The sequence below is a fragment of the Lonchura striata genome, chromosome 3, assembly GCF_046129695.1.
Source record: "Lonchura striata isolate bLonStr1 chromosome 3, bLonStr1.mat, whole genome shotgun sequence".
NCBI classification, from domain to species: Eukaryota; Metazoa; Chordata; class Aves; order Passeriformes; family Estrildidae; genus Lonchura; species Lonchura striata.
In genome coordinates, this window is record NC_134605.1 from 33016701 (window position 1) to 33039259 (window position 22559).

At 43.2% G+C, this 22559-nt stretch overlaps 1 protein-coding gene across 1 annotated transcript in view; it reads left to right on the forward strand.

Annotated features, from left to right (window-relative positions):
* CEBPZ (CCAAT enhancer binding protein zeta) overlaps window positions 1–22559 on the forward strand; it is a 33975-nt gene that overhangs the window by 5997 nt on the left and 5419 nt on the right. Inside the window, 9 exon segments of the mRNA XM_077782052.1 lie at window positions 13434–13986; window positions 15069–15303; window positions 15619–15793; window positions 16149–16247; window positions 16699–16742; window positions 17422–17524; window positions 18406–18474; window positions 19602–19668; window positions 21745–21845. Of these exon segments, the coding sequence (XP_077638178.1) occupies window positions 13434–13986; window positions 15069–15303; window positions 15619–15793; window positions 16149–16247; window positions 16699–16742; window positions 17422–17524; window positions 18406–18474; window positions 19602–19668; window positions 21745–21845 (1446 nt within the window).

Consider the following 22559-nt stretch of genomic DNA (forward strand, 5'->3'; position numbering starts at 1 on the left):
TTACCTTTTGAATTTAAATACCCTCTTTCTTCCCATATTTTTCCAAACGTGTGGAATATCCCAAATGCATATTGTGAATCAGTATAAATAGTGCCATAATCCTCCTCCAATAAATCCAATCCTCTTTTTAGAGCATAGACCTCGCAGCACTGGGCTGACCAAGTTGAAGGCAGCTTCCCCTTTTCTATCACTTCCATATCTTTCCCATCTATTATTGCATATCCGATGTGGGAACTCAAAATGTCTCTCAGACATTTTTAGAGCTTCCAGGCCTTGGTCAGAAGCATTTTAGACCCTGGAAGACAGCTGAAAAACAGCTGTGATTTTGAGTTTGAGCCATGGAATGAATTACCAACTTTGGAGGTGGAACAAGCAATCACAAAAGGTTAGATAGTATAGTAAAAGTAGTTACAAAGTAGAGGGGAAATTTTTTTAGTATTGTACAGGGGGGTTTTAACACATGTACAGGGGGGTTTTCACTTTGTACATGGGGGTCAGAAGTTCTAAGATGGAGGAAAGTGGGCTGATCCTGTTCTTCCTCCTTCTTTTTCCTTACCTCCATGTTCTTGGTGATGTTGGCACTCACAGATTGGTTTAGAGTAGAAAAACACTTGGCAACGTAGGTAGTAGGTATTGGGGAATAATTGTAAACATGTTATACGTAATATATCTTATAAAAGATAGCAGCAGCCCTGGGTGGAGGAAAAGACGAAGAAGACAGCAGATAGAGAGGATGTCAGTGTGTGTGTGTGCCTCTGCCCAGGCCGCTGATCAAATAGCCGCAGTCCAAGAACATAATCTGTTAGATAACTAGCAATAAACTGCCTTGACACCGAACAGCTAAAGCCTGCGGAGTTTTTCTTTGGAAGCACGGGTTGGAGGAGGAATTTCACCACCACATGAGACCCCAAAGCAAGGCCGGGGTTCTCACAATTGGCGTCCCTTGGTGAGCATCAACAAAAAGAAGAAAAAGAAACATTAAACAACCTCCAACCTTCATCCGCAGAAAAAGAAAGAAAAAAAAAAAGGATGAGCAGTACACACACTCTCCGCAATTTCAAGAAGAGAGGGAGTGGAAAGCTCAAGATAAGAACCTGACCTTCACCAAGGCATTTCGTCTGGAGGACAGCCAGGAGTAGAGAAACCAGAAGCGCGCCTGGGATTCCTCGCCTATGGCCTGCTGGACGATGGACAGTGCCATCTCTGGACTGACTTCATGCTGACTCAGCTTTTGGTGAGAATGGTCGAAATTAAGAACATGGGGTGGGAAGGACTTTTCCCAAGGACTCACCAAAGATTTTTTTTTAGCCCTATAGGGCGAAACTTCTACCCATCAGGTAGAGACAGCCCAAATGAAATGAAAGCTTTGTTATCACAGGTGCGGTGTAGTCACTCGCACACAGATGTATATTTTTTCTTGGGATTGAATTTTTGGCAAAGGATCAATAAGTAACTTTATTACTGAGCCACAAAAGGACAAAGAGATAAGACTGCCGCAAAACTTTTGCTTTTAACAAGGACAATATTATAGCCAGCTCTACGGCATGGCACGTCCAGCCGGACAGCTGGGGTTTCTATGGGAGCACAAAGGGGGAAGATCGCCCAGCCAGCAGCTTGGGGCAGTTTTCCTCACCACAGATCCAGGGGAAGCAGGACTGCCTTCCATGGACAATCAGGGGATGGTCTGTCATCATGCCCTGTGTGTCCGGGTTCCCACTGTTCCTCAGTTTCCGTCGAACCTCAGTCCCTGAGCTCCTCCAATGCAAGTCCCCCAGACAGAGAGATAAGCCAAGCACAGCCACAGGCCCCAGTGGGGAAGGGACCAAGCGCTGCTTGAGTCCACACCTGCGACGAGAGGGGCAGTGGCGGCGGCGTCTCCGCGGGGGAGGGTGCAGAGTGAGTGCAGAGCAGAGAGGGAAGAGGAGGAGAGAGGAGAAATCCTTCACAGCTGCGCGGGCAGGGAGTTCAAAACAGCCTGCGGTGCAGGCAAGAGGGGTGCAGCGGGAATAGCGCAGACATGGGGCGGCGGGGGCACGGGTGCAGCGGCCAGGCATCCCGAGTGTCCCGTGACGCGTTCGGTGTCGAGAATCCGTGAAGCCGCAAGAGCGACCACCCAAGAGGCGGGGGCAGCTCCCGGACCGCGGCAGCCAGACCCGCTGAGGAAATAGCAGAGGGACAGCGAGAGGCGTCCTTTGCGGCAACTCAAGGCAGTGGGCACGCACGTGAAGGTCGAGCAAAACCCGAGAGCCACGGGTGCAGGGAATTTCTCGCATCTGGAACGCATGGGACGGGCGTAGGCGGGGCGGGGCCAGCGCACGTGGGCTGTGGGTGCTGGAACAGAGTCAGGAGAGGGGCAAAGCGAGATGGGAGACATCGGGGCTGAAATGGGAACAGGAAGGTGATTACGTCAGCCCGGGGGGGGGACGGCAGTGGCTCTGAATCAAAGGCGGTGCGAGTCGGAGTTAGGCAAAAGCACAGCCGGGACCAGAGCAGGAGCGTCCACACTCCCAGGGTGATGCAGGCAGGGACAGGGAGTGGCCAGGATGACTCAGGGCACGGGTCCGTTGCAGTTCCCATGGCAACAGCCAGCATAAACCCTCAGCAACCCCTGTCAGTTTCAGACATGGCCAGAACGGAACAGTTATTGCATCAAGAATCAGTTGTTAGAAGAAATGTTAGACTGAAAGTTTATCAGGAATTAGTACGGGGTTTGCAAATGTAAATCAATTGTCAGAAGTGCAAATTGGAGAGCAGAGTGCATGGAACCGTGGCGCGGGGTCTCTCGCATCTCGAGCGCGGCACGGAGACAGATGGCGTCAGCAGCGGCGGCCGCCAGCCAGCCAAGTGCCCACAGGCTGCGCGGCGACCTCACGGAGGGGGGGAGACCCGAGCGCGGGGCGCGGGGCGGGGCGCGGCGGCGGCGGGGAGCGGCGGTCGCGCGCTGATGACGTCAGCAGAGCGCCGAACCAGGCTGAGACGGGGACAGCCACCGGGGCCAGGCGGGACGACCCAGACTGGGACTGGAACGGTGCCGGGTTCAGTCGGGAGAGGGGACGGGGCATTCCCGAGCTCACGGCCGTGGCCGGGGTCGGCGCGGCGGGGTGCAGTCGGGGCTGGTGTTCCTTCTCTCGTTCCCATGGCGACACAGACAGAGACGGGTGATCCAGGCTGCACACGCGTTTGCGGGAGTTAAAGCGAACGCAGAAGTGTCTGAGGGACAGATTGCAGGCACGGGTCCAGCGCAGCCGACACTGGGCGTGAGCGGGGACTGAGAGCAAGAGAGAGACACAGTCACCCCAATGCGGGCAGAAGCGGGGTGTGACTGTGCCAGAACTGCTCCCCTCCACACCACTCAGGCTGTCCAACCGTGTTCTGGGCAGAGCCAAGGCAAAGATTTCCTCGGTCACTGCCTCTCCACAGCAGAGCTGCGGTGTGACAGATGCCGAGGCTTTTTCCACTGCAGTGCACATCCAAACATTAACAACAAATACACGGCACAGCCCAGAAACCACAGCAGCCAAAGTAAACAACTTTTTGCAAAGCACATCTATTGCACCAAATGTCCCACAACAATGACGAGATGGAATTCCAACATTCACCCAAAAAATAAGATACAATTAAGTCGCCACTTGAAATCATAAGGGTCTCCTTCAAACTTCTCCAATGTTTCTAAATGCTAACCCCAGATTTTTTAGTTAGGTGACAGAATTGATCAGCAGATGCACCCATCCGGTGTGATATTGTTTATAGAACATAATGTGAAAAAGAGATATCATAATGAGAATTGAGATAGAAAATTGAATAGCATGAAACTTTAGTAATTTATTATGTTAAGGTTTAAGTTAAGTTGTATTTTAGCATTCTATTAATAATAGAATTGAATTTTATATATAGTTTAATTTAAGTTTAAGTTAAGTATTGTTTAATTAGAGTATATCACTTTAAGTTTATCTTAGTTTGGGCCCTGAAAAAGTTAAGTTTATAAGAGTTTAATTGATAATGGATTTATATATTGCTAATTTGATATATATATATAGGTTTCATAAAGTTAATATAATTTAGGGATTTTTTACCAATATTTTATATGTTAAGTTTAAGTAATGTTTGATTCAAAAATTATTTTAAGTTTTTCAAAGGTCAAGTTTGTTTAATTAACAAAGTTTAGTTGTTTTTCTTTAAGGATAATAAGGTTTTGACTGAAAGAGTTTATGAGATGATAATGAATATTAAGTTAAAGGGAAGACACAGTCTATCGGATTCTTGGTTTTATTTTAGTCTTTTCTGTTTTATTGTAAGTTTATCAGTGTATAAGAGTCTTGAAGAAATTTATTCTGAGTTTTTCTGAGATTGATTTCATTGTTTAATGATCACTTGTTTATTTTGTGATTTCTTTGTGTAATGATACAAAGGGTGTTTGTTTCCAAATTCTTTCTTTTGTGTTTAACTATTTAAGTGTTTTATAAATGTTATTGTTAAGAAATTTTATCATGTTATCAGGTGAAGCTCTGTGCTTTGTTTTTTTTATATAGCGAATTTTCGTATGTTTTATTGTTGTTTTTGTAATCTCATCCAGGTTACATGTCATTCTGAAGTTTCATTTTGGATTTTAACTATGTCATGCATTTTTCTAGGTGAACTCTCTGGTTTGTTTTTATATCTCTTGTGAGTGGGATCATTTCTATTTTTTAACATTCTTGAATGTTTTTCAGAAGATCTCAGAGACAGATGCCTGAAGCATTCTGACAGCCTTTTGTTAATGTTAATTTTATGTTTTCTTTCAATTGAAAAAACATCTGTTTCCTTCAAAGGAGTTTCAAGAAGAATGGATCCTCATGTCATTTGATCAATTTATCAGTTTGAACTTTGAGTGTTTATTTTATATGAAAATGTTATAATAAGTTGTTATGTTTTAGGTATCATATATGTAATGTTAGTATAAGCTTTGTTTATGATAGTATGTTAAAGACCATCACTCCATTTTAAAGTTTGGGTTTTGGCCAGGCCCTGATTTTAACTTGGACGAATGAGTTTGCCAGCAAAATTCAGAGGTTTTTACACAAAAATGAATGTTATATAGATCATTTTGATCCATCAATTCGATCCTACAAATTTGACAGCTGACACAGCTTTGGGGTGAGACTTGTCAACCCTGCCCGGGAAGGGATGTCAGTTTTCACTGGAAACAAATGTTTCAGCTGTTTGCAGACTCTGAACCACTAGCACAATGTTTCTGATAATTATGCTTTGTTCAATTTTATATATGTTATTTAGAATCTTTCTTTTGAACTCTTTTGAATTGTTATTGATTTTGATAAGTTTTCTGCATTTTATTATTAAGGTATTTTGTCTTGTTCTATATTACATTTTATATTTCAACCTTCTTGTTTCAAAAGAGAAGAAGAGAAAGAGAGAAAAAAGAAAAATGGTGTAAAGAGAAAAAAGAAAAGAAGTGAAGAAGTGCCTGAAATAAGGCTGGAATAAGTAATGAAAATTTTGTATATTTTAATCTTTTGAGATAATTCTTTTGTAGATTTGATTTCGCTGATTGTCAAGGAAAATATGAGGAGAGTTCCAGACACTGGACGGATCAAATTGAAAAAATCAGTCAAGTTAATAACTTTGAGCAAGGATCGTGGTAATGTTTTCATAAAAGTTTAAAGTAGGTGTTTGTTTTTATCTTACAGGCCCTCAAAAAGTGTTCTTATAGATTTAGAGATAATGGCTCAGATCATTGTTAAAGCAAACACCAGATTTCTGGCAATGTCCAGCAAAGATTTCTTAATCATTCATTTACATTTAAAGAAAAAAAAAATATTTTGAGTGGACAATCCAAAGTCACAAGATTTTTCAATCACGTTGTTAGAATACCCAGAAGTTTGCGCAGTTCATTTTTTAGCTCACAAAACGTTAAATGCAAAAATACAATTCCAGGGGACACCCCTCCAAAAGGTTCTGAAGTCCTTTTCGGATCATGTGGAGGGATGGCATGTCTGGACACAGTTCCTTTCTGTGGCTCACTTTGAACCTCCAGAGTTGGAAATTTTTTGGGTCGACAAAAATGGAATTTGGTAACAAATTCAATCCATTGAAAGTGACAAAGATAGATAATCATATAGTAGATATCATTCCAAATCAGTTCTTTTATAAAAATGCTGTCATCCTGGTGCAATCACACCAAAGTGACGAGCAAACTATCCCTTCAACACCCAGCCACTTTACCGAAGGAGTGTTTTTTGATTTGCGGGGACAGAATTTGGCCTGCTATCCCTGCAAAAGTCAAAAGCAGTCCATGCAGCGTTGGGGAACTTTCATTAATAACGCCTGATTTGAGAACTTTAAAGGAGCAGACACACAGGAAAGAAAAAAGATTCTTTGAACAATATAGCCAAATTGTGATGATGGTGTTTATACCTAGGACAAGGCTCGAAGAATTGCAGTTGCAATTTTCTCACCCCAAACAGCGTTGGGGGTGACCTTGACACAATTGGACCACATAGCATGCTGGATTGAGTAAACATAATCGTGCCATTTCGTCTGCACTGAGTGACATGTTAACAGATATCAGCAGTGCAAGACAAGCGGTGCTTCAAAACAGGGTGGCAATTGATTATTTGCTGCTGTCACATGGGCACAGATGTGAAAAATTTGAGGGGACATGCTGCATGAACTTGTTTGATCATTCAAAATCTATTCATGAAAATATAAAGCAAATGCAAAGTAGTATCAGCAAATTGAGAAAAAAGAAACTTACAAGATTCTGGTGAGATGATTTCATTGGCTTTTTAATCTTTCACCATTGTGGAAAAAACCTTTTTTTTAAAATAGTGTTTTATATTCTTATAGGGTTTGTAGTTCTACTTGTTCTGCCATGCATTTTCATGTGCATTCGAAGAGCCTTGAACAACATGGCAAAGCAGGTGTTTCTGGTTCAAACAGAGAGGGGAGATGTGGGAACTCAAAATGTCTCTCAGACATTTTTAGAGCTTCCAGGCCTTGGTCAGAAGCATTTTAGACCCTGGAAGACAGCTGAAAAACAGCTGTGATTTTGAGTTTGAGCCATGGAATGAATTACCAACCTTGGAGGTGGAACAAGCAATCACAAAAGGTTAGATAGTATAGTAAAAGTAGTGGGGAAATTTTTTTAGTATTGTACAGGGGGGTTTTCACTTTGTACATGGGGGTCAGAAGTTCTAAGATGGAGGAAAGTGGGCTGATCCTGTTCTTCCTCCTTCTTTTTCCTTACCTCCATGTTCTTGGTGATGTTGGCACTCACAGATTGGTTTAGAGTAGAAAAACACTTGGCAACGTAGGTAGTAGGTATTGGGGAATAATTGTAAACATGTTATACGTAATATATCTTATAAAAGATAGCAGCAGCCCTGGGCGGAGAGAGAGACGAAGAAGACAGCAGATAGAGAGGATGTCAGTGTGTGTGTGTGCCTCTGCCCAGGCCGCTGATCAAATAGCCGCAGTCCAAGAACATAATCTGTTAGATAACTAGCAATAAACTGCCTTGACACCGAACAGCTAAAGCCTGCGGAGTTTTTCTTTGGAAGCACGGGTTGGAGGAGGAATTTCACCACCACATGAGACCCCAGAGCAAGGCCGGGGTTCTCACAATCCAGAGGCTCTCTTTCCAGCAATCATTCTAGAGGACCCGTCTGTAAACAATATTCGCCCGTACGGTAAAGGTACATCCCCAAGGTCTTCCCTTACTTTTGTCTGCATGTCTATTAATTCCACACAATCATGTTCCAATTTGTCCTCTGGCTCCCTGGAGAGGAACTGGGCAGGATTAATACATTTAGAGGTATCAAGACTTAGATTCTCACTGTCTATTAGCATCACCTCATATCTTAAAATTCTAGGGTCTGTGAGCCATTGTTGTGCTCTTTGGCTGAGGATTGTCCTGATATCATGTGGTGTGTGCACTTTAATTTTCCCCTGTAGTGTTAACTTCTGGGCTTCCTCTATCAGGATTGCTGCAGCTGCTATTGCCTGGAGACAGCTAGGCCACCCCCTAGCCACCGGGTCCAGTAGCTTTGATAGAAATGCCACTGGTTTCCTGGACCCTCCCCATTCCTGGGCAAGTACCCTGTAAGCAATTCCCTCTTCTGCACTCACAAACAAATCAAAGTCCTTCCTGAGGTCAGGCAGACTTAATACTGGGGCTGAGGACAACTTGCTTTTTAAATCCTGCAATCTTTGGTCATCATCTGACGTCCATTTGATTGGCTCTGGGTCTACTAGTTTATTGTATAAAAATTTCACACTCTGTGAATAATTATCCAGCCACAGCTTACAATATCCAAATAGCCCCAAAAGTTTCCGCACATCCCTCTTTGTTTTGGGAGCTGGAATAGACACTATCCCTGCTATTCTCTCAGGGCTCAGCCTTTTATACCCGCCTCCAATTATGTGCCCCAAATAAGTGACCTCTGACTCTCCAAATTGCACTTTGTCCCGTGATACCTTCAGCCCCTTTTCTCCTAAAAAGTTCAATAGCCGTACACTCATAGTCCTGACTTTCCTCTCTTGCTCTCCTGATACTAATAGATCATCCACATCTTGCAATATCTTGGTCCCTTCTTCCTGCTGAAATTGCTCCAATAGCTCCTCTAGAGCTTGCCCAAACAAATTTGGGGATTCCATAAATCCCTGAGGTAGGCGTGTCCACCTCAATTGTATCTTCCTATTCCTGTCTGGATATTCCCATTCAAAGGCGAACCAATCCCGACACTCCTCCACCAGGGGGCATGACCAAAAAGCATCCTTTAGGTCTATTACTGTAAACCAGATATGTTCTCTGGGAATCTGACTCAGTAAGGTATATGGGTTGGGTACCACTGGATGTCGGGCAATAGTCCTCTTATTCACTTCCCTTAAGTCTTGTACTAGTCTGTATTTCCCTTCTGCCTTTTTAACGGCCAATATGGTTGTATTATGTGGCAACATGCAAGGTTCTAAAATGCCTTCCCTTAACAGATGGTCTATCACAGGTGCCAGCCCTCTCTTCCCTTCCACTGAAATAGGGTATTGCTTTACCCTTATGGGGGGGGGGGGGGGGTGTCTTTATGCATTTCCACCTTTATAGGTGTTATATCCAGATATCCATATTTCCCTTCCTCTGCCTACACTTTAGGATCAATCTCCTCCAGATCTCTCTGAGTTAGTCTCATCAGCTTTACAACCATTTTCCCATTCTCCGGGAGGATTCCCACCCCCAGTAAAACCTGTAAATCTCTGCCTAACAAATTGGTTTCCAGGCTAGGCAAATAGAGTATGTCCACCACACACTGTCTAGAATTTCCTTGAATTCTTACATCTTCTATGATTGGGGCTTGGAAGGGTTTTCCCTCTGCCCCCAATACTTCACATGTCTTGTTTCCAATACTTGTTCCTGCTGGTAATTTGTTTATGCTAGATCGATCGGCTCCTGTGTCTACCAGAAACTCAAAATCTTCACCCTGGGGACCCACATTAAAATTTACTAGATGCTCCTCTTGATGTTTCATGGGCTCCCCCATCACATAGAGCCCCTGACACCCCTAATCGTCCCTTCTCAAGACCTGTTCTAGGGCCTCCTGTTCTCTGGAAATCTCCTCATCTCTCTGTAGTTTCTTACAGTCCCTTTAAAAATGTCCGGCCTCTCCACAATAACAACAGGTCCTTCCACCCGATCCCCCTTCCATCCTTCCCAGTCTCCCTCCTTCCCTCCTTGGTCCTGGCTTCTCCCAATTTCGCCCTCCCGAGGGTATGAATCTGTCCTGGTTCGCACCTATGGGTCTCGCCGAAGTATGACTCTCAGTTCCCACAATTTCCCGAGCCACTGCTACCATAATCTTAGCCTTGGTCTGGGCTTTCTCCTCTTCCCTTCTTAAGTAGACCTTCAAGGCTTCCTTTAGCAACTCATTTATATCCTTCTCCTGCCAATCTTCGATTTTCTCCAAATTTCTCCGGATATCAGGCCATGCTTTTGTCACAAACTGCACTCTTAAAAGCACCTGCCCCTCCGGACTATCAGGGTCTATATTTGAGTAAAGCTGGAAGTTCCTCCTTAGCCTATTAAGCCAGTTCGCAGGTGGCTCATCCTTTTCCTGTGTCCCCTCAAAGGCCAGCCTAGTATTGCTGCTTTGGGGAACTGATTCTTTTATTCCTTAGGTTATCAGCAACCTGTAGTCCTTCATATTCCTCCTACCCTCTTCACGATTGGAAGCCCACCCGGGGTCTACCAAGGGCATTTTCACATCTCCAGGGAGACCCATTCTATTTTCCCACTCCCAGATTCGTACCCCTGCTGCTCTTATCATCCTAACCTCCTCTGGGCAGAATAGGATGTTTAGGATGGAGTTCAACTCCCCCCAGGTGTAGATGTTAGGTCCTAAAAACTGATCCACCTGGTTGGAGATCCCCACAGGATCTTCTACCAAATTCCCCAGCTCCTTCTTAAAGCTCCGTACCTCTGAGGCCGTCAGTGGCACATTCACAAACCCCACTCCTCCCAGCGCTCCCCCCATAGGCACCTCCCTGAGAGTCATCATCTTTTCGGGCTTCATCGTTCTGGACCTAGTGTTACACCAAGGACCTTCACTATCCTGAGCTGCTGAGTCAGGTGTGTTCGAACCCCAGTCCAGAGGTGGTAAGGGGACAGATGTTGGTGCCGGAGAGGAAGACCAGCCCGGTGGGTTAGAGTCTGAAGCTGGGTTCTGGTGTGAGGGTTCACCCGGGGAAATAGGGAGAGTTACTATAGGGGCGGGGGAAGGTTCCGCCCCAGGGTCAGGGACCTTAGGTGGAATCAAGGATGCTGTTGGAGGAGGAGGAGAATTTGGGGATATTGCCGAAGGAGTCGGCCCGGAGAGAGAGATTGGGGGTGCAGTTTGGGTAGGTGCTGGGAGGGTAGATACAGGGTTAGGGTTTGGTAATATTGGGACATTAGATGGGGGTGGTAGTGGGATGACAGCTGGAGGGGCTAATACGGGAGGTAAAGGGTTGAGGTTCAGGTTTGGGTAAAGTGGGGGTGGAGGAGGTGGTAGATGGTCTAGAGGATCCCAGGTCTTATGGGTGGCTTGTTTCCCTCCGCTTTCCTCCTCATTCTCTCCCTTTTTCTTTAACTTATGGATTTTAGCGCTCTCATGGCTGATATTTCTCAGCCAGCATGCGGCATATTCCATCTGCTCCACATCTGGAGCCTCCTGTGTTTTTAAATAATTGTTCAGCTGGGAGCACATCCACTGGTCACTCGTTCCACACCGAGGCCATTTCCCTGGCAATTTGTATGTGGGCCAAACCTCAGTACAATAATAGATCATTTTTACTTGATCTAGTGTCCTGGTGGCCTCCCGTGACTCCCAGCGGTCTAACATCTGCCCTAATGGGCTCTCCAGGGGGATATTTTTCACCTCTTTGTCTTGGGGCATTCCTCTCTTACTCACACACTTTCCCATTTTTAAACTTCTAACTTAAATCCTCTCTAAGGTGCCCCTACCCGAATGGAAAAGTACTGACGGGCAACACAAAATCTCTTTTTCTTTTCCCTCCTTTCTTTCCTGTGAGGCAGGCGCCCCCACAAATTTGCCCATTTGATTTGCAAAACGAAGGAGGGAACCAACAACTTAACACACTCCTCAAACAAAACTGCTCAAGTCCAACACAAACCTTTTCCCCCCAATCTAACTTAATCCCTCTCAAATACTCACTTACACTCCAGGGGACAAACACACAAGAATACACTCACACTCGCTCACCCGGGTGATCACACTCACACCTCTTCCCTCCGTCCTCTTCTATGAGGTGGGCGCCCCCACGGATTTGCCTGTTTGTTTTACAAGATGAGGGAGGGAACTACGGCACCGACTCCCTAGGCCCACCCCCTAGGCCAGCTCGATGCCAGGGCCCACCCTAGTGGTATGACCCCCTAGGTACCCCCGTGCCTTGCCTGCTCCTGGGCACTTGTTAGGCCGCACCAGCCAGGGTACCCCGTACCAGAAGCCCCCTGCGCCAGGACCTTCCTTGGCCTGACCTCCCGCCGGGTTGGACGGATCCTCCCCCGGGTCAGACCGCCCTGTTCTGGTACGGCCCCTTCCTCGATTTGATCAAGGAGGCAGGAAGGGTCCAGGAGACTCTGGTCTGCTCCCCCTATCGCCGTCCGCCCGAACGGGCTTGACCACCCCTCCCCAGCAGAGTGGCCTAGTTGATAGGGATGCGTGCGGGTGTGTGTGGCGCCTATCCTCGCCCTCCACCGGACTCCCCACCCCAGTGCCCTTGGGCGTGGGTTTACGGCTCCCCCCCGGGACCACGGCAGCACGCCACCTACGGTGCTTCTGGCTCGACCCTAGGAAGTCAGGGCCCTCGTGAGCGCTCGATGCCGGCAGTGCCTGGGGGCACTCAGTGACTGCGTGGGACTCGCACAATGCCCGGGTAGTCCCCATGCCCGAACCTACCCAAGCGGCTCCGGTTCCTTCGGGGGAACCCAACCCCTCGCGTGCCACTCACTCTTAGGCTATCCCCTGCACACTCAGCGGGGGGCCTCAATAACCCCGGGAGACGCCTCTTTCACTCCTCCTCCTTTCACTTCCCCCCGTTCCCGGCCGGCCCCCTCGCAGGAGTCCAGAACCGCGGTACTAAGGGGTCTAACTCACTTCGAGGGTCCGAGCTGCCGGCTCTCGTCTCACTCACACCTCACTCGCTCGTCTCCCACGCCCGCCACTGGGGTTCTCACCCTCCGGCGCTCCTCTGCGTCATCTGCCCCGAGCTGGTCCCTTGCTGTCCGGGTCTGTCCAGCAGTCCTGGAGGCCCAGGAAAGGCGGCCGTCTTGATCCTGGCTTCCTCTTCAGGTGAGGCACAGATCCCGGACGAGCCCCCAGCTGAAATAAATGGGCCAGGAGACCTGCTCCTTTGTAAGGCCTTTATTAGGTGACCAGCTCTGGGGTGGGGGCCCGAGGGGTCGCGCGCACCACCGCTGCTCCCACGTGGCGACGCAGAGGAGGAGGAGATCGGGTCCACTAGGCAGCAGAGTCGGGGCTTCTGTCCTTGCGGGCGTGCCCAGGAAGGCAATTTGCGGCTCGTTGCCCGGGGTCCTGATTCCGCAGTCGCGCTGTTTATATTAGTGCGGCATGTCGGTGGCTACTCTGCGGGTCCGGCGCTGTCCAGGGACCTCTTGCCGATTGTCTGATCCGGTCCGTGGCCCTGAATTTGGCGTGGCTTGTTGTCCTTGGGGCTCTTTTCGGGATTTTGCGCTCGGTTCGCGATTTGCATATTTGCTGGAGTCCATTTTGGGGAGCAGCGGCGATAACATCCCGGCGGTCACAAAGTGAAGGGCAAATGGGGCAAGGGGGAAACATAACAAGGGTGCACATAAGGGGATTTTAACGGGGTTTGAACAGTTTACAGCATTTTAATTAACATTTTTAATATAAAACTGAATTTATTCATAACACTGGCAGTTTCCCACAAGCTGCTCTGTAACAAGCCCGAGCAGGAGAAAGCTCTGCTGGTTCTGCTGGTGAATAAACTGGGTGACCCTCAGAACAAGATCGCCACCAAAGCCTCTTATCTTTTAGAGACATTACTTCACAAGCATCCAAATATGAACGGAGTAGTATGCAGCGAGGTGGAGAGGCTGTTGTACCGCTCAAACATCAATGTGAAAACTCAGTATTATGCTATCTGTTTTCTAAATCAGATAGTCCTCAGCCATGAAGAAAGTGCATTGGCTAACAAACTGATAACTTTATACTTCTGCTTTTTCCGGAACTGTATAAAGAAAAAAGATGTTGAATCCAAAATGCTCAGTGCTCTTCTTTGCGGGGTAAACAGAGCTTACCCTTACGCTGAGACTGGTGATGAGAAAGTGAAAGAGCAAATGAATACTTTGTTCAAAGTTCTGCATCTTGTGAACCTCAGTACCAGTGTCCAGGCCCTGATGTTGCTGTTCCAAGTGATGGACTCTCAGCAGACTGTGTTGGACAGGTACTACACAGCACTGTAAGTGACAGGTTTGTGTTTTTATATAAATTTCATTTTAAGAAATTGTAGAAACTCATTAAAATGAAAATAAAAAAAAGTAAATTGAAATTAATGAAAAAATAAATTGAAAATAAATTAAAAAAGAAAATAAATTTAATTTAACTTTGTTTTTAAGATCTTGATGGCTTTGTCTTTCGTTGGCTAAAAATTTCTGATTTGTAGGAGCTGGAAGAAAATGCATGCATCACAAAAGATAGTGATAGGTTCTGAGAACACATGTGCATTTCATCCTTTGCCAATCTTCTGGTGGCTTCCTTTACTTTCAGATATTATTTAAAACTAATTGATAACTATTTCTTCTGAAATCACTTTTACAGGTACTAGTCTGTGAAGTAATTAGGCCTATAAATTTGGCCCGTAAATAGCCTAAAATCTTGTTTCTTTTTGTCCTTATTTTGAAGAGGAGGAATATTATCTTAAATTTTTTAGATTTATTTTGTGTAGCTGGAAAGCCTTGTGTTACAAAAATACTGCTTTTTTTCTTGTCCCAACTGATTGCTTAGACTTTTTAGAGGATCCTTACAGGCTTCTGTTTAAATGACCAAGGGGAGGTTACTGATTTTTCAAAAAGGGAATTCAGCTTCCATGAGAATGTGCACAATTTAAGGGCCTTACTGTGCTTGGCAGCCTGGAAAAAAATTGGAGTAGAAAATTAACTTGCCAGTACAAATGTCTGATCTGATTGTGAAGTATGCTGATTTTTAACAATTTGCTTTCTTTTTTTTGGACAAATGAACAAATCAGACTAGTTTCATAACGCTGAATATCTCAAATTTTGAAACAATTTTCAGTTTAACTCAGTTTCTTTTTCTATTCTTGCAATATTTTGTTAATCAAGGAATTTTTTTTTATCTTCAGTGTCTCATATATATCCAGAAATATTTGACAGTTCAGGATTGATCTTAATGGTTTTGAGTACTGAGGAGCAAGCTGTCACTAGTTTTTTAGCTAGCACTCAACAAAAATGTAGGTAATTATTGTTAATAGCAGTTGTTCTCCTGTGTGCATTGTGAGAACCAGCAAAATTTCTTCTGTGTGTCCTGCAGGAAGCTTCTAGATCCTGCTTTGGCAATGTGCTCAAAGCCCTCCATGTTTCTAAATCTTGTCTATAAGTCTCTGAAGGCAGATGTGGTGCTGCGGCGTGTGAAGGCCTTTGTGAAGAGGCTACTTCAAGTCACTTGTGGACAAATGCCACCCTTCATTTGTGGAACCCTGTACCTTCTGTCTGAGCTTTTGAAAGTAAAACCAGAGTTAAGGGTCCATTTACAGGATCACATGGTATAAGATGATTTCTTTATCTCATTGCTTTTTCAATAAGAGCTGTTTCCATAAGCACCTTTTCCTAACCTTTCATTAGTAACCATTTGCTGAGATGTTTCTTGAGATGGGGAGGGACCAGTATAGTTACGTGTTCTAAGCAATAAAGTTCAATTTGAAGTGCTATATCAAGGACAAAAATCTGCATTTCTTAAACATCAACCATCATTTGTTTAAATTTTTAAAAGTAGCTCAAGAACTTTATGTGTGTTTTTCTAAAAAATCAGAGTAAATCTAGAAAGGAAAAGCTGTTTGCTAACTTTTTTTGTTTTTTAGGGGTCAGATGATGAAGTGTGCTTTAAGGATCAAGAAGAGTCTGAAGAGGATGAGGAAAAATTTGTGGATGCTGACAAAGAAGCAGAAGATGAAAAGAAAAGTACAATGGAAAGTTCTGCTAAAGCAAACAATTCAAATTCATCAGCCTTGTGGGTGCATAATTTGAATATGAGAGGTAAATCAGCAAGAAAATACATAATTTAACAGCTAAGAGTCCATAACAGGGACATGTTGGTCAAGAGTTGTTGTAAGATTAAGTGAATAAAACATTATTTTAGTTTTTAAATTGAAGTTTGGTTGAAAGCAACCAATCAGAGCAATTTATCTGTTACCTCAGCAGTGATGAAAAGACTCTTGACTAGTGTATTTCACCGTGAAGGACAGCTGAATACAGCCTTATCCTGCTGCCAGATGAACCCCTGGCCTGTCCACCTGGGAGTGATGGGCAGCATTCCTGTTATGGGGAAATGAGAATAATACTTTTCTAAAATTGCCTGAGAAAATTTGTTTTGCTGCCCTTCATCCCACAGGCAGGAAGAGTGAAACTTCCTATGATCCTATGCACCGAAGTCCTTTATACTGTGGTGCTGAAAGTACAAGTCTTTGGGAACTGAAGAAGGTAGGACATTTCTTGAATTGCTGTTGTTGAGTTTAAAAGTGTGGCCCTTGTATGAAGAGAGAAAAAAATAGCTTGGTCTTTTTTGAAGTAGCTGCTTGAGTAACAACAGAAAGGTTAAAGCTGACATGTTTTTCAGCTTTAAGCTTGTATATGTTCCATACAATACTGATATTCTTGCGTACAGGTTAGGAAATTTTGATGTGGAGATTTCGGCAATAATAATATTTTTTGACTATTGGATCTTAGCTTTGATCATGAAAGCTTTTTAGTGTTGACTTAAATAAAATTGTAAATGAAAATGTATTTAATGCAAATAAAAGATTAGAACTTTATGTTCTTCACTTGTTAAAGTACTTAATCAGCCTTGCACTACTATGTGTATGTCTGTTATTTGGTAAGTCACAGAGTGGTCTTACAGCATATGTTTTAATTAGAAATAAATCAATGACTCATGTTTTTCACCTTTCATCCGTCTGTGGCCCTGTTTGCAAAAACAATTCTCAAAGTAAGTGCTTTTGCTAGCTCGTTGCTTGGAAGTTTGATACTTTATGTCAGGTGTCTTTTGCCATTTGAAAAAATGCATTATAAAGTCTCCTTGCATTTTGTGGGTAACTAGCAGCTCTGCAGGACTCTATCATACTCTCAAAAGCCAAGCTTTTCATGGAATTACAATGTTATGTGTAAAGGAGACTGCTTACTAAAGTTTTAGTTTTGTAGAAATGTAGGTATTATATTATTCTTAAAGCTTTATTAGAGTTTTTAATATATATATATATATATTTTTTTTTTTTTTTTAATATGGGAAACCTTACTACAGGAACAAATTATTTTTTAAATACTGTTGGGGTACCGTGCCAAAACCACTCCCAACTTTCACACATATGTATTGAAAATATTTATTTTCCATTTGAATATATGATGTTGAGTATTGACTGCTGTTAGCACGGTACATTGCAAGGCAGTTTATCACTGAAACAGAGCAAAGGAGTTGTGGTTTAGTTAAGCAAACAATGAAATTGCAAAAAGAAGAACCTGGTCAGCATTATGTGATATACTATCCCCAAGTCTTTATCTTTTGAAAGTATGTTTTAATGTTGTTCTTGAACTGATTGAGTCCTCTGTGTTTAGATGGTGTTTTTTGAAAATGAAGACCTTAATGGTTTTTGGCTTTTTCCTTCTTTCAGGGAAATCACATTCAGTACTCTGGCGACCCTTTGCAGGATTTCACATTAATGAGTTTCTTGGATTGTTTTGTCTACAGAAATCCCAAAGTCAGCAAAGGCAAAGGTGGGCACTTCTCTGTACCATGGGATCTTGGTTGTAGGGACTGTCTGAATCGTCATTCTCTCAGATTGGCCTTGTCAAGTATTTGGGGTGCATGTGGTAGAACAGAGGAGTGACATCAGTCTTCAGGGCTGCTAGAGAGATGTCTGCAACCCTGAACCAGCTGACAGCCACATCCTGCTGCCCCTCACATCCGCAATGCAGAACTGCTCACTTAGCAGGAATAAGTCAGGGATAGGGAGATGTAAACACTGCAGAATGGCTGAGGCTAGAAGCGACCTCTGAAGTCATGGGCTCAAGCAGAGACACCTAGAGCAGACTCTCCAGCTGGCTTTTGAATGTCTCCAAGACTGGAGACTCCACTGCCTCTCTGTGCAACCTGTGTCAATGCACAGTTGTGCTCACAGTGCAAAAGTGTTTCCAAGTGTTCAGCTGGAGTCGCCTTCATCAACTTAGTGACCCATCACTTGATTCTCTCCAGTATGCCCATGTCAGCCTTATACTGGAGAGCCCAACCTGGGCACAGGGCTCCAAGTGTGGTCTAACAAATGCCAGGAAAACTATCAGCCTTCTTTGCTGCAGGGACACAGTGTTGGCTCACAGTAAATTGGGTGTCCACCGGGACTACCCGGGTGTTCTTAGCCAAACTGCTTTACAGCTGGGCAGCCCTCAGTATATACTGGTACCTGGGGTTGTTCCTCCTTCAGTGCAGGCCTTTGCCCTTCCCCTTGTTAAACTACAGGAGGTTTCTGTCAGCCCATTTCTCCAGCCTCTTGATGTCAGTATGGATGGCAGCACAACCCACTGGTCTGTCAGCTAATCCTAACTGTTCTGTATCAATAGTCATAAAATAAAAATTCTCTCTGATTTATATTCTGATACAGAAAACACCAGCAGTGCGGTAATGCAGCCAAAGAAGAAGCATTTTATGAAGGATATGCAAAATCTTGCAGGTGAGTCAGCCCCTTAAATCAGTAATGATGACTAAAAAAATCCTTGGTTGGTTGATGCAGATGTGTCATCTGCACTGTCTATACTGTTTGTCTTAGAATAAAAGAAAGTGCCATCCATCAGGAGTGCAGTGGTCATGCCTGGAGTTTAGGATCAGACCTCATCTTCTTGTAAGGATGTATGGAATCTTCACAGTTGGAACTTTGGATCTATTGAATCATTTGAAGAAAAAATTATGTAGGGAAAGTCAGTTACTATATAGCCATTTTTATTCTGTTGTTATGATTGAAAAATGGCTTAAAATACCAGAAAAATGGATCTATATAATTATTTAAATCACATTAAATTCTTTCATTGAATGATATGGATTACTCTATACAATACCACAGCTGCAGCTTTTGTTAGGATGAGTAAGGTATCTTTAACGTTGTTATTTTGCTAAGAGTCTTCCTGCCTCCAGAGCCTTTTGCCCAGTCCCACTGTTTCCAACAATCAAGAGTAGGATTTAGTTTAAGAACCAGCAAACTATCAGTAAAACATGCTGCTTGAGGACAGAAGATGTACCATCATCTGTGGCAGTGTCTCTCTAGCATTCCCAGGGATGTGCTTTTCCACCAGCTTTGGGTCTGTTGCGTGGCAAAGAGGTTTTAGTTATGCAGATTTGTAAGTACTGATGTACTTTAAAGGCTGGTTTTATGGCTGTTAGAGCTTCTATTTGGCCTGTATACTTTGTCACATTTTTTAGTTTATTCAGAGTTGAAGAAGCATTTTAGGAGCAATTCTGTCCTGAGGAATATACTACTAATAAATAAATTAAATAGTGGTGTAAGTTTTGAGATTAAAGAAAATCATCTTAAAAACCTGCCGCTGTCTGAAAAGTTAACAGTGTTGTTTCATTGAAGATGGCTGAAACTGAGATTACACATTTAAAGTCTTTGGTACAAAGTACTCTTTTGTATATGGTCAAAATTGCCTTCTGTGTTAGTTTGAAGAGGTTTTCAGATAAACTCCCCATTGTTGAATGGATGACACCATGTGTCTGCTTCTGTCTGTTTGTGCTGCTTAACCTCTGGAAAGAATAGCCAGATTTCAACTTGGGGTAAAATCAGTTCATTTTTTCATTTTGCAGTCAACAGTAAGGAATTCCGGGCCAAAGATGAAAGCAAAATCCCGGTGGATTAAGTGTTTTTTCACAGGTAATGGAATACTTGTGAATGTTCATTTTAAATGTTGATTTTTTAATGCAGTGCCATTAAAACCCACGGCATTTTGTAAGTATTCTCTGGTATTTCAAGTATTTGCAAATATTTATTAATTTGAATGACATAAGATGATAGTGCTTTTCTTGGACATCATTTTAACATTTGTCAAAAGTGCTTAGGAAAGAGTATCACCTATGAACAAAGGCAATTGGGGCTTGTAGTTTAAGTAAATTAAGTAAGCTGACATTGCAATTGAGAAGCCTTAAGTCATGGGTAATGATGAATATCTTGTGGGTTGTAATTCTTGTGCATTAGAAGTATATATAATAAAAGCTGTACTATAGCTTATTTATGTTATTAGCATCAAAGCTTACTAGAATGGAGCAAAGCAAAAGAAAGAAGAGCTACTTTTCAGGTTTGTATTATTTATTTGTACTATTTAGGTTTGTATTACTTACAGTTCTTTCTGTTTCTTTGAATTTCCTTTGAGATTATGATATAATAATGCACTGGTACTAAAATTAAAGTGATATGCATTTGGCAAAGATTTGTTTTTATTGGATCAAAATACTGACTACCTATATCTCCTTAGGAAATTATTATTTGGCTTAACTTCATTTATTTAAAGTTAATTGATACTATAATATTGAGGAATATACTACTAATAAATAAATAGTGGTTTCATTTCAAGATTTAAGAAAAGCATCTTGAAAACATGCCCACCTGAAAATTTAAAGGTGTTGTTACATTGAAGATGGCTGAAACTGAGATTTACACATTCAAAGTCTTTTGTACAAAGTACTCTTTTGTATATGGTCAAAATTGCCTTCTGTGTCTGGTAGTTCTTTAACATAAAATGAATATGAAAATGGCTGACAGAAGATAAAACTAAGACCCAGAAGAAGTGGGCTATGTGAGAAAATTTGGTAAAACTTGATGGGTGAATGTCTTCTTTATTTTTTCCCAATTACATTCAAGTTGAATTTGATCATCCTTCTCAGTCTAAGGCAGATTTTTACATCTTTGTTGTGCTCTTTTATAAATTCATTATGTTAAAAATAACTTCTGCCACCTTTGGCCCGTGAAATTTCATTGCTTTAAATATTACAGTAGTGACTGATTATTTGAAAAACAAAGGAAGTACAAGTCTCTGCATTTTAGGTGTGTTTGAAACCATCATTTACAGTTTTCAACTGGCAACATACATGGGAAACAGTTTGCAGATTCTTTAATTAAGAAGCTGTCTAGGTTCGACAAGACAGGAATCTGCGAAGGAGGGCTAAAGCCTCCTGTGCAATGGAGAAGGTAAACCCCCTCCCTCCGAATTACTAGGAGTTTTAAATCAAAAGGCTCTCAGGCAAAGATATGGGAATGGGAGTAACAATTCTTTACTAGGAGAAAACTAGACAACAATTTAAAAAGGCAAATGCAATCGGTACAAACAAAACCAGTGAAAAAAGTCCAGAACCTGAGGATTCGGGGTGCCAGTAGCAGTCCTGCTGGGACGATTGCTCCCCTTGCAGTGGTTGGTGAACTGCAGCTGCAGTGGTGATCTTTAGAAGGGTATAGTTTTCCTCTGAAGATCTGGTGGCAGTGGGGCCGGTCTTCCTCTGCGCCGGGGTTGCCTCCGAACTCCGCCGCCATCGCCTCAGCGCGCTCCGGCTGTTTCGCTGCGAGATCCCGCGAAGAGAGAGAGAGAGCTGCTTCTCTGGGAATCCCGTGAAGAGAGAGAGCGAGCTGCTTCTCTCGGAGTCCCGCCCAGAGAGCTGCCTCGTCTCCCCAAAAAGCTACCCCTTTAAACAATAATAGAGTGCTTGGCTTCCCCCTCTGGGTGGGACCCCTCACAATGGGATGGTGTTACATTTACCAGCCCGGCAGTGAGTCAGTCAATAGTGTATAAACAAACCATTGCCTCTAGGGGGCAAACCATTGTCTTTGGGAGAGATAACAAAACCTGCCCAACCTTTCGACAGATGGCAAATAGAATACAAGCTTATCTTACAAACCAGGACAGAAGCCATAAAAATCATCCTCTGTAATTTTGTGTCTGAGTGCAATATATTATTTCAGATTTTATTCAAAGTTCGATAAGAAGAGAGAGAAACAAAAGCATCTGGATGATGAAGAGAGTGTGGAAGATGTGGATGATGATGAATTTGAAAGAGCATTGGGTAAGGCTGTGTTCTTCCTTGCAGTAACTATCCCAGTATTCCCAGATTTTTCAAATTACTAATTTATCCTTTTTATAGTTCATATGTGTAAAAGAACCAGGTAGATGAATATGGGAGTGGGAGAAAACTGGCTTTCCAGTTGCTCTTTGTGTTACTGCAGACAGCAGTTCCTGCTATGTGCTGTGTGAGCCACCTGGGTGGCTGTTTGGAAAAGGCCTTGCTCCCACCACTGCAGTAGTCAGCTTGTTTGAGGGGCTGGGAATTGTCTGATTTTGAACTTAAACTCATGAGTGGTAGTTTATGCCCTTTTCTTCTTTTCCTAAAGTAGCCCAAGTAACCTTTTGTAACAGCATGTAACATTTACCTCTACTTTTTCATTACTGCTGGGCCTTTTTCAGTCTTGCTTACAGTTTCTCTTGTAGTTTCTAACATCTTTCATGAGATTATTAGTTTAGGAAGGTCATTGGCAAACTTCTGCAGTACCCTTAGCTCTTCATGTAGCATGTACTTTGCTTTGGAATTAGTGTATGATTTGTTCTAGAATTTAAATTTGTTAGTGTACCAGAAAATGTCAATTACAATGTCCATTTCAAATTTTATTTATATGTATTTAAAAAAATCCAGTTAACTCTTTATAACTGTTTTGTCCAATATTTTGAGAGAATTCTACATTCTTTTATCAGGGTTCTTAGTGACTCAATTAATTTTGTCTTA